The sequence below is a fragment of the Papaver somniferum genome, chromosome 3, assembly GCF_003573695.1.
Source record: "Papaver somniferum cultivar HN1 chromosome 3, ASM357369v1, whole genome shotgun sequence".
In the NCBI taxonomy this organism is placed as follows: Eukaryota; Viridiplantae; Streptophyta; class Magnoliopsida; order Ranunculales; family Papaveraceae; genus Papaver; species Papaver somniferum.
The window spans coordinates 180,372,077-180,381,908 of NC_039360.1; the positions used below are offsets into that span (position 1 = coordinate 180,372,077).

At 34.4% G+C, this 9,832-nt stretch overlaps 1 protein-coding gene across 3 annotated transcripts; it reads left to right on the forward strand.

Moving 5' to 3' along the window:
• Window positions 1-244: 244 nt before the first annotated feature.
• On the forward strand, window positions 245-6,512 carry LOC113358182 (chromatin modification-related protein eaf6-like). 3 transcript variants are annotated; one of them, XM_026601715.1, is made up of 8 exons: window positions 245-439; window positions 518-612; window positions 1,748-1,848; window positions 3,318-3,387; window positions 4,401-4,428; window positions 4,514-4,568; window positions 4,953-5,099; window positions 6,364-6,512. In XM_026601715.1, exons 1-7 carry the CDS (start codon window positions 427-429, stop codon window positions 5,065-5,067), a joined length of 477 nt encoding a protein of 158 aa, XP_026457500.1. In that variant the 5' UTR covers window positions 245-426; the 3' UTR covers window positions 5,068-5,099; window positions 6,364-6,512. The 3 variants fall into 3 exon arrangements, with proteins under 3 accessions (XP_026457500.1, XP_026457499.1, XP_026457498.1); XM_026601714.1 differs by lacking the exon at window positions 6,364-6,512 and adding an exon at window positions 5,295-5,666 and having other exon boundaries at window positions 246-439; XM_026601713.1 differs by lacking the exon at window positions 6,364-6,512 and having other exon boundaries at window positions 247-439; window positions 4,953-5,287.
• The last annotated feature ends 3,320 nt before the right edge of the window (window positions 6,513-9,832 follow it).

Below are 9,832 nucleotides of genomic sequence, written 5' to 3' on the forward strand. Positions count from 1 at the left end.
GACTCCATGACTGTGGATTGATGGGGATAATTTAGTAGTACTAACATTTTTTGAGGGTAATTTTGGTAGTTTACATAAATATTAGACACCACTTATCATTGTGAATTAAATAGATGAAGTAATTTATAAGCCCTAATTAAGTGGCATATGCCCCAATTTAGCCGGGTAATATAAAGAGGTTCTACTGTATAAGTAACTTTTCTCAGTGGATGTCTAGGTTGTCCGAGGGTGCATCCAAAGAATCCAAACACCCCCTAAACCTAATATAGCAACTTTTCTTAGTCGATGTTTAGGTTGTCTGAGAGTGCATCTAAAGAATCCAAACACCCCCTAAACCTAACAAAGGAGAACATTTCTCCCCGCAGAAATTAAGCCCCTTTTACGTTTCTCTTTTACCCTAATTTTTGTTTCTAAGATTCAAACATCATGGAGACTGAAGGTACTTCCTAATGAAAACCCCAATTCATGCCGTTTGTTTCTTAAGTATAGGTTTGAATTTGTTTTTGTGTGTCTTCAGGACAGAGAAGCTCGTCGAATCCTTCACAAGTCCTGACATCTCTGATGAGTAAAAGAGAGAAACTTCAAGAAGAGCTAAGAGGCATCGAGAAGCAGGTAATTTATGATTATTATTTTTTTGTTTTCAATTAACGGGTTTGAGTTTAGAATATATCATCGCTTTTATAAGGCATAACTATACATAATTTTCAATTTCACGCCAATTGGTTGATCAAATGATAATTAGGTTAACCTTGAGATTATGTTGTCTGATGTTCTTCATTTTGTTCCGTTGTTCTTTTGTTTGTTTGCTTGTTTTCCATTCTCACAGTTGTGCATGTAATTAAATTGCCGAGCAATCAGTATTGGTACCCCTTTAAGTTATTTGTCTCCTTCAATGGTTGATATAATAGACTTCAGGGAAGTGTTGGCTGAGCGACGGGTCTTTCTGTTAAGCCACCGACTTCTTAAATACAAGCTTTTGTATCAAAAAATGATAAAGAAATAAAACCTACTTTACTTGTTAGGAAGATGATTGATGAAGGAACGAATACCAGAATCCACTTATTCACGAAGTGATCTTGAGTCCTTGATGTTTTTGAAATCAATACTCAATTGCCTTTTAGTTCTTCTGCTATGCCCTATCATGAGTTTGTCAACTCATTTGATTTTCTTTGGTCTCATGAATGTGCTTTTGGGTACTGGGGGGAAGCGTTCCATTTAGTTTATCAGGTGTCAAAATTTAAAAGCTTAACTATATCTTTCATTGCTTGTGCTGAAATAGTGGTTTAATCAATTCCCATGACCAGCAATTATATTTCGCAAGTTGATAAGTTGGCAGAAGTAATATTTTTGTGTTGTTATATCTTATGTAAAGTATGGTTGAATCTTTTGTTTAGGTGCTTATATTTCAGATGACAGCTATGCTGTTCTCAAATAGTCATTTTGCCTATCTCATCTTCAAATTTCTGTTCATTGTTCCATTATATGTGAATAACTATACCCGGTTTCCCAGATACCTAAGTTCAATTGTTGAATTATCCTCTGACAACTTCAACCCAGCATCGCATTTCTCCTTTTCCATTCTCTCTTCAAGACGCCGTCCTTACAGTTTCCACACTTCCTAGTTCTTAGGCTTCTTAAGGAGATAGAAACCTGCCTGGCTTAGCTTGATTGAACCTGTTACACATAGGTCATTCAAAATAATGATTTTTGGTGGTAACTCATTCTTTGATCCATGCTTTCTCTATAGGTGCATGAGCTGGAAACAAGCTATTTGCAAGACTCAAGTCAGGGTGGCAATGTACTGAAAGGTTTTGAAGGGTTCCTATCTTCAACTAAGAGCACCACAAAGTATGTATCTTTTACTTTTTTCGACTAGTTGTTTCACTTTAACGCTACCGTAGATGGGGGATTTTTATAATTTTGGTGGTGCGAATCGTGTGATTACGAAGAAGTAAATATTTGTGTGTATCTTAAATTCTTTCCTAATTTAAATTAGAATACAGGTCCTCAATCTGCATAGTTAAGGCCTTATGTTTCTCCACAAGAACATTAGAAATTGATTACGAAATTCAACTTGTTTATTATTTTATTTTTAATAGGCGACGGTGGGACATTTTTGCATGTTAGTGTAAATAGGCTTGAGTTTCTTGTAACGTTAGCCTTTTGTGTGGGAAAACGTGGGATGCTGAGATTGATAATTTCGTTTTTCATGGCCATGGGGTCAAAGAGGTCAAGTGATATAAAGTCTCAACACCTTTTTGGATTTGACTGTCAGTGTTCTTAATGGTTACCACATTGATTATCGACCCTAAGTTAACTTTATGAAAAAGATAATTTTATTCGTAATAATGTTGGTATGTTCATTTACTGGATATTTGCAATGGTTGTAAGCTTGTGATTCATGATACATAAAGAGAAGTTGTGTGTATGGCCCAATATTTAAGAAACAAGGCCTAGATATTTGCGCCTATTAGATGGATATTACTGCCTTCGTATTTAAGGCAGTCATATTACTCTATTTGATGTGTAAATAGTGATAAGCTAGCTAATGAAGATTCTGGTAATCATTCATTAGTAGAGGTGGCTAGAGCATTCTGGATTTTTCGTGTTGGAATGTATGCAACATTTCCAGACTAGCCTATGAAACTATCAACTATACCTTAGTTCTTATGGGGAAAAAACTATACCTTAGTTGTTAGTACCTTAACAGTCAGATAGTTGAAATCATGAATAGTGGAAGAAAAAACCAAGAAATTTTTTCTAGATAAATACTGAACAGAAACAAAGCTGGCTTTGTATTTCAACCTGAATTAATTAAACCTCGAGTCTCTAATATACTCCTACGTAGAAGGTTTCTGGAATTGTTGATTCGCAGGGCACTGTGTTTTCCCCCACATAAGTACGTGTGGATGATGCACATGTAGTGATCAGAAAACTTCACCCTCTCTGTTTCTCTTTATACAGGCGTTTATGTTTTTCTCTTCTGAAATAGCTTGTTGTTGGTAAATATTTATTTCTGTAATTTTTCCGGGACCAAAGAACTATCCAGAATAGGGCTATATGAACAGTCTGCAGTTCTGCATGTTGCAGCATTGTTTTCTTTTTATACCAACAAATATATTTGGTGTAAGCCTAAAACCGTTTACAAAATTGCACACAACTTTATACCATGATTATCATATCAATATGTGTGTGTTTTGCTACATATTTTATTTTGTGATGTAGCTTTTATTGAATGCGGTAATCTGTTCATGATTTTAGAGAACCGTAGTTTTATTAAACATAAGTAATATAGTTATGTAGAATTGGGACTGCAGTCTAAAGCGCTCCAGGAAGTTCCAGCCTGAGGATCGGCTGTTCTCGCTATCATCTGTTACATCACCAGCAGTAAGTATATTTATTTCAAATTTACTTAAAAATTGAAATTTTCTTATATACCATTATCTGCTTGAGCCTTGTGCTTTAATACTCTGCCTTAGTCGACTACATTCTGAGGTAAAAGTATTAATTCGATGCAGCGATACACTGTATCACTGACAAGACACAAAAACCAGACTCTAGCTTAGCTTATGGAAATTGATACTGAAGTTCTGCAGTAGGCCAGACATGCAGGTGTCTGTAGGAAAGAAGAGTAAAATACTGAAACAATGACTAACCTTCCTTTGTCGGTACGTGACCAGCCAATTTTGAAACCCAAAACTGATTTTCATCGCAAAGGACTTTGGACTTAAGCTGCTGACTTAAGTCTTAGAGACAGTAGAACATTTATTTGTAAATTTTTTCCATATGTTTCCAATATTTATAGAGGTGAATTTGGAAAGTCCAAGTCGTTTTGAGAAAGAAAATTCTGCTTCGGCCTTCCTTTTTATAAGAAGTAGGGTCTGAAGCCTCCTGGATAAATATGATGGAATTGTTGCCAAGATTTCAGAAAATGCACTATATGATTTCATGTTCAATGAACATCCGAGGAGAACAGTATAGTCTATGGCGCCATATAGTAATATGCTTGCAACCACTTAGACCCTATGATCAAGGGGAGCCAGAAGTTGTAGCAAGCTGCATATCGTTGGCGCACTGTTTAGGCATGGTTTATTAAATTAAGCTCGCAACCTAAAGACCAAATTACATGAGGGGATCAAAGAAATGAAATCTTATTTTTTTTATTCGATAAACAGATACTACATACCAATAACAAAAATTGTTCACTTGGCATATGTTAGATTTTTCTTTCAGACATTTATCTTTCTTCTCCAGTCTACGCTTATTATAAGTGAAACTCGCTTCCAGAGTGAGCTATTTCACAAGATATCCATTCTCTTTGCTTCAGTAGGTAAAGTAAAACATATTGGGACCCAGCAGTGCTGTCTGTATACTTAATGCCATGGGTTATTTATTTGCAGGTTGAAGAACATATGGTTGGACGAGATGGTGAGCCCGTAATACCTGTGATTTAAGCCTTACAGTTTGTGGGAATGGTCTGACTTTTCTTCTCACGTTTTTGTGTTTGTGACAGATGGAAGGTCAGATTTTGGTCTAGGCCGGTCAAAAGGCGCTGGTGCAAATGGACAGTAAGTACATTCTCTTAATATAGCCAAATGTTTTATTCTATTGTCCGGATCTCAAAATAAAATAAAATGTTGGAACACTGTTCTAGTATCTTCTCGTGGAATTTTTAATTACAATGTTTAATTCTCTTAATATCCTGTTGGAAGTTGGAACACAACATAGCTACAGACAATTGACTTGGCACTTCATATGTTTAATATTGGTAACGTTAGAAGGATGTGGAGTTGGTTGACTAAGTTGCCATCCACCCATCCGCCTTATGGTGTGCTCTTATTGGGTTTATTGTTTCAATTTTCAGGAAATATTTCTTTTTGTATATATAAGAAGAAAGATGTTAGTGTCACAGTTTTTTTTGTATAATGCTAAACATGAGAGTCATTCTGCAGGGGAAAACCAAAGAAGGGTGGTGGGAGAAATACACCCAGAGATATAAGGAGAATCAGGCCATCAAGTGAACATGATATGGACGACGAAGATGATCTAGATTTGAGCTTGAGATGATTGACTGGGTGTTTCTAGTTGCCATTCTATAGGTACTTCACTCTCCAGTCAAACCTTCAGATATTCTAACCGTTACAGCTTGAAAATATCCTTGTATTCATTAAATTATTGCTAAACATCAGGTTTTTTACTACTAGAATGATCTCACTTGGATTGGAACTGCAATCCTTGGATTTGTTGTTTCATTCGTATTTAAGGAATGGTTTTCTTTGTCTTAAAATGTCTAGGCATAGAATTATATTACGGCGACATGTGAAGGGGGCAAATGTCAGCTATAAAGAGCGATTAACCATGCACGAACAGCGCCAAGCATCCACACAGACAAAATTAGTCGAACCTCTGGGGTCAAGTATAAGAATCACCTTGATGCGGATTACCACTTGGTTTCTTATAATTCAGAATTTTGTTCTTAACTTGGCCCCAGGGCGCCTTTTAGTCCCAGACTTGATACAACCAACTTGTAAGCAGCTTGCTTGGTGTAGACTTTTTGTTTAGCTGCGACACACTGGCATTTACTATGATGCTTCTTGCAGATATCCAAATGGCCAGTTAACTTATTTCAAGTAAACTCGGTGGTCTTCGTCAATATAATCATCAAGTCTGACTCAGAATAGAATACAAACTAATCATTCATCGCATTGCATTAAAGGTCCTTTGTTTAATAAAAAAAAAGATTAACAAGCTAAGCCACTCCGTAATCTCTCTCTTACTGTTTTTGTTTAAGAGATAGGTTTGCTCGCGCACAGAGAATTGTTAAGAAATCTGTCACTCTTTTCTTCCAGTGCCTTCACAAGCCTTTAAAGACTCTCACGCAGATACACAGTTCACTATGTTTGTAGGATCCTGATTTGTTACGGGTTGCTCGGTGACTTCCGTTTGTGGAGGCTTGAGAAAATATGGTAGCCCTTTTCATAATCATGAATGCATTGATTTCTCACGAAGATAAAATAATAAATCATCTCTCTTTGGTCAATCTTTCTTTGGTCAATGACTTGTAAGAGACTGAATCTCTCTTTGGTCAATGACTTGTAAGAGACTGATTTTGATGCATTGACAGCTTTCATACCAAGATATATGACATTAATCTGAGATTTTTCTGATGATGCATTGACAGCTTTCATACTAAGATATATGACACTAATCTGATATCTTTATTGTTTTTCTGATGATCTTGTTTAAACTTTTATTTAATCTTCTCTGAGTCTTTATGGAAGGACTCGGATACCTTGAGTGGAAAGCTAATGGAAAGCTGTTTTCTTTTGAATTTCTCTTATGGAAAGCTAATTTTCTTTACAGGTTTTCCTTCGATGCCTTGAGTGGTATATCTAGTGGTGGTTATTTGGATCATTGCTTCCAAATCTATCAAACAGTTGTGTTTTTTAGCAAGTAGTGCTAATCATCTTCATTTGATGATCCATATCAGTATGTTGAAGTCAGTTGTGTTGTTCATGGTTTCCGGTCTATTCATATATCTTCGTACCTTTCATTATTGTCATCTTCGACGTCAATATAGCCATGAAACCATAAAAATTCAAAGGGTTATTTGGTTTTTGGTACTCAGATTTTGACCGAAAACTGGGTTTAGTCTAACATTTGTTCAGCCTTTTTTTGTAATGTTGACTTGGTTAAGTCTAGTTTTAATTACTTAACAGAAGTCAAGGTTTAACATGGTCAGCGCAGGTCAACGTTGTTCTTTAGACCAAACGCAAAGGCTGGACAAATGTTAGTCAAAACTGAGATTTTGGTCAAAATCTGAGTACCAAATAACCCAAATTCAAAAACTCGATTTACCTCCTATCCCAGTCAAAACTAGTTACCATAATTACAGACATTTCATTGTTCCATGGTATTTCCTTTTTTTGACTCGATCAAAGGAGAATAAATTTGTTTCTAAAGATATGTTTGATAAAAATACCCTCCACAATCACAGGAATCATTTTTCCTTGTTTATAGACTAGAAATAACCCGTGCCGTAACGGCACGACATGAGACGGACTAATTTTTAGTCGTAATGATTTGAAAAATACGAAGATTTATTTTGATCCATGAGAATCGGTAGTTATAAGAATCTTAGATATTATTCATCCAAAAAATTACAAATTCGGTTACACTTGTAATTAATTAAAATAATAATTTCTGATAAAAATATCAAGTCAATTGTTTTATTTTGCCCTAAAATATTATTTTTTGGTCGACCCAAAATTGGTGGTCTTTGATATTGTTTTGTGTTTTAACCCAAAACTCAGACGATATTTCAACCCAAAATTTACGCAAACATTTATTTCCCTTCCCCTAAAATTACTTACTTTCTCAAAACTAACAACTTCCCTCAAAAAATCTCGAAGATCCCCACTACGTTTTTGATTTTCACTCTACATGAGTTAATGAAACCATTCAAAATTTCAAGTGATGCAGATCAAATGAATGGATTTTGAACACATTATTCTTGATTTTCCATCTCACGTCTATTGAAAATTTAGGATATCAGATTTGTGATTCGTGGTCAGGAGAAAATATGCAAAATCCATTATGTAACTGTGATTCTTTGCACATGTTTATCATATGCAGGGGTAGATTCATAGGAATGAAAATGGTGGTTATGAACTTATGATTCATTGCACCAAATTTCTTCATATTAATTTCAAAACAATTTTGTGCTTTGTTTTGTTTCTCATCTAGGCATGTTATAGGATTTTGTTCTTTATAAATAATTTATGTCTTTTTATTTAATTTGCTTCTTGATTCATGATTTAATAAAAAAGACAATTGGTAATCATGAATTTCACTATAATTGGTCATCATGGATCAGAAATAATAGCTTACTTTTCATTTAATTTTGTGGATTTATTTGAAATTTTGTGATTCTTGATTTTGAAGATTTTTGGTGTATTATTTATTTATTCAAATATTTATTTATTTGTAGATGGAGAATATAATGTAAAAAAAATCAAATGATGAGATAATTAAAGCTACTGGTCTTAAAAAGAAAATCACATTTAATTTAAGTTTTATTTATGATCCTAATTATGAGAAAACCCACTCAAAGTATATTCATGATGAAAAGACGTTACAATTTTTACATCCTTCAGATGTCTTTGGCTGGGATGAGATTGGGATGGTTGGATGCAACGTTTGTCTCTAAAATGTTATATGTCCGTCGAAAGCTCAAAAACCTATCTTGTTTTGTATTATAGATACTCATAATTATCCACATATAAGATACTTTGATAACAGAAGAAACCCTAATACTTCTTTTTTATTAGTAAAAATTCTCCTAAAGTCAGAACTTATTCTTTCAAATAAAGTATGGCCTCAAGTTCTCAAATCCAAGTTACTAAGGTCACCAAACATCTGAAAAATACCTCCATTGGTCCTCAAAACCCTATTTTTTCTAAAGATGAACGGTAGGTTCTGCTAAATTGATTAATGATGCTGTGGATGAGTGATCAAATAGTGTTTTGGGGAAGATTTTTGATAAGGGTAAATGGAGATAAAGCTGGTAAGAGCAGAAGTTAACAAGCTTTGGAGGAGATACAAAAATAAGGAGATGAAGGTTATGGGTCACAATCTCTTTGTTGTTAATCTGAATAATGAAGATGAGAAAGACAATGTCATAAAAAGGGGTCATTGGATCATTAATGATGCCCTTTATGTTATTCAAAAGTATGATACCAGTAAACGTCTTGAGGAGCATGAGTTTCTAGTTCAGGAATTCACTGTAACGTTCAAAAATCTCAAACTTGAACATATGAATGTCTCTATTGTGAATGAAGCTATAAAGTTTTTTTGGAAAAAGATTTCGACTGATCCAAAGAACCGTGTCCAAGGTATGGATCTGACATTCCTACGAGAGTTCGTATTTACCTAAACTTTCTGATGATCAGATGAGCGTGGTGGAATACAATTGCTAATGGGCAAGTCTAGATCAGATATTATTGGGAGTTGCAACCTCATAACATATGTCCTAAATGTTTTGTGATTGATCCAATGATGATAAATGTGAGACTATTGCTTACAAGCTCTATCTAGACAGATTAACTATTGAGTAATATGATAAACATCAGCAAGAACTTGGTGAAGAAGAAGATGTAGTTTTAATGAATGAGGAAAAAATTGATGTTGGGAATGATACTCAAAAGGTTGCTGACAAAAAAGATGGTGATGAAGACACTAGGCAGAACAAAAGGATGAGAAACTCTGAGTTAAACAATGAACCCTCTAACAACCTTCATAATATCCATGTCACCCCTTCCATATTAACTAACAAAAATAATGACTCAGATCTTTACAACATCAAAAATGGAGATGGATAATACTAGTTTGGATGCAGCAATCACCACTCATGGACAACAAGGAAAACCTGTCTCTCAGATATTCAGAAACCCCTTTTCTAACTTATTCAAAACTTTTTTCTTTATTATTTTTTCCTTTATGAAAAATATGAAAATTTTAGCTTGGAACTGTCAAGGTTTTTTCCAGACTACGGTCCATCTTCATTAATTATCTCAATAGTTCACATAAACCTTATATTGTGTTTATTTCTGAAACAAAAATTAATGTGATAGGATTTTTAACTTCACAAAAACTCTCCCTTTTCCAAACTGCTGTTATGTTCCTTCTGCAGGTTTGGATGGAGGCTTGCTTCTTTTATGGAAAGATGGGTTCAATGTCATGATATGTTTTTAGAATTTTATGGTATTCACAATATATCATAATTTAAAGCTTTGTATAGTTTAAAAAGCATACTTTTGTTGTATATTTTTGT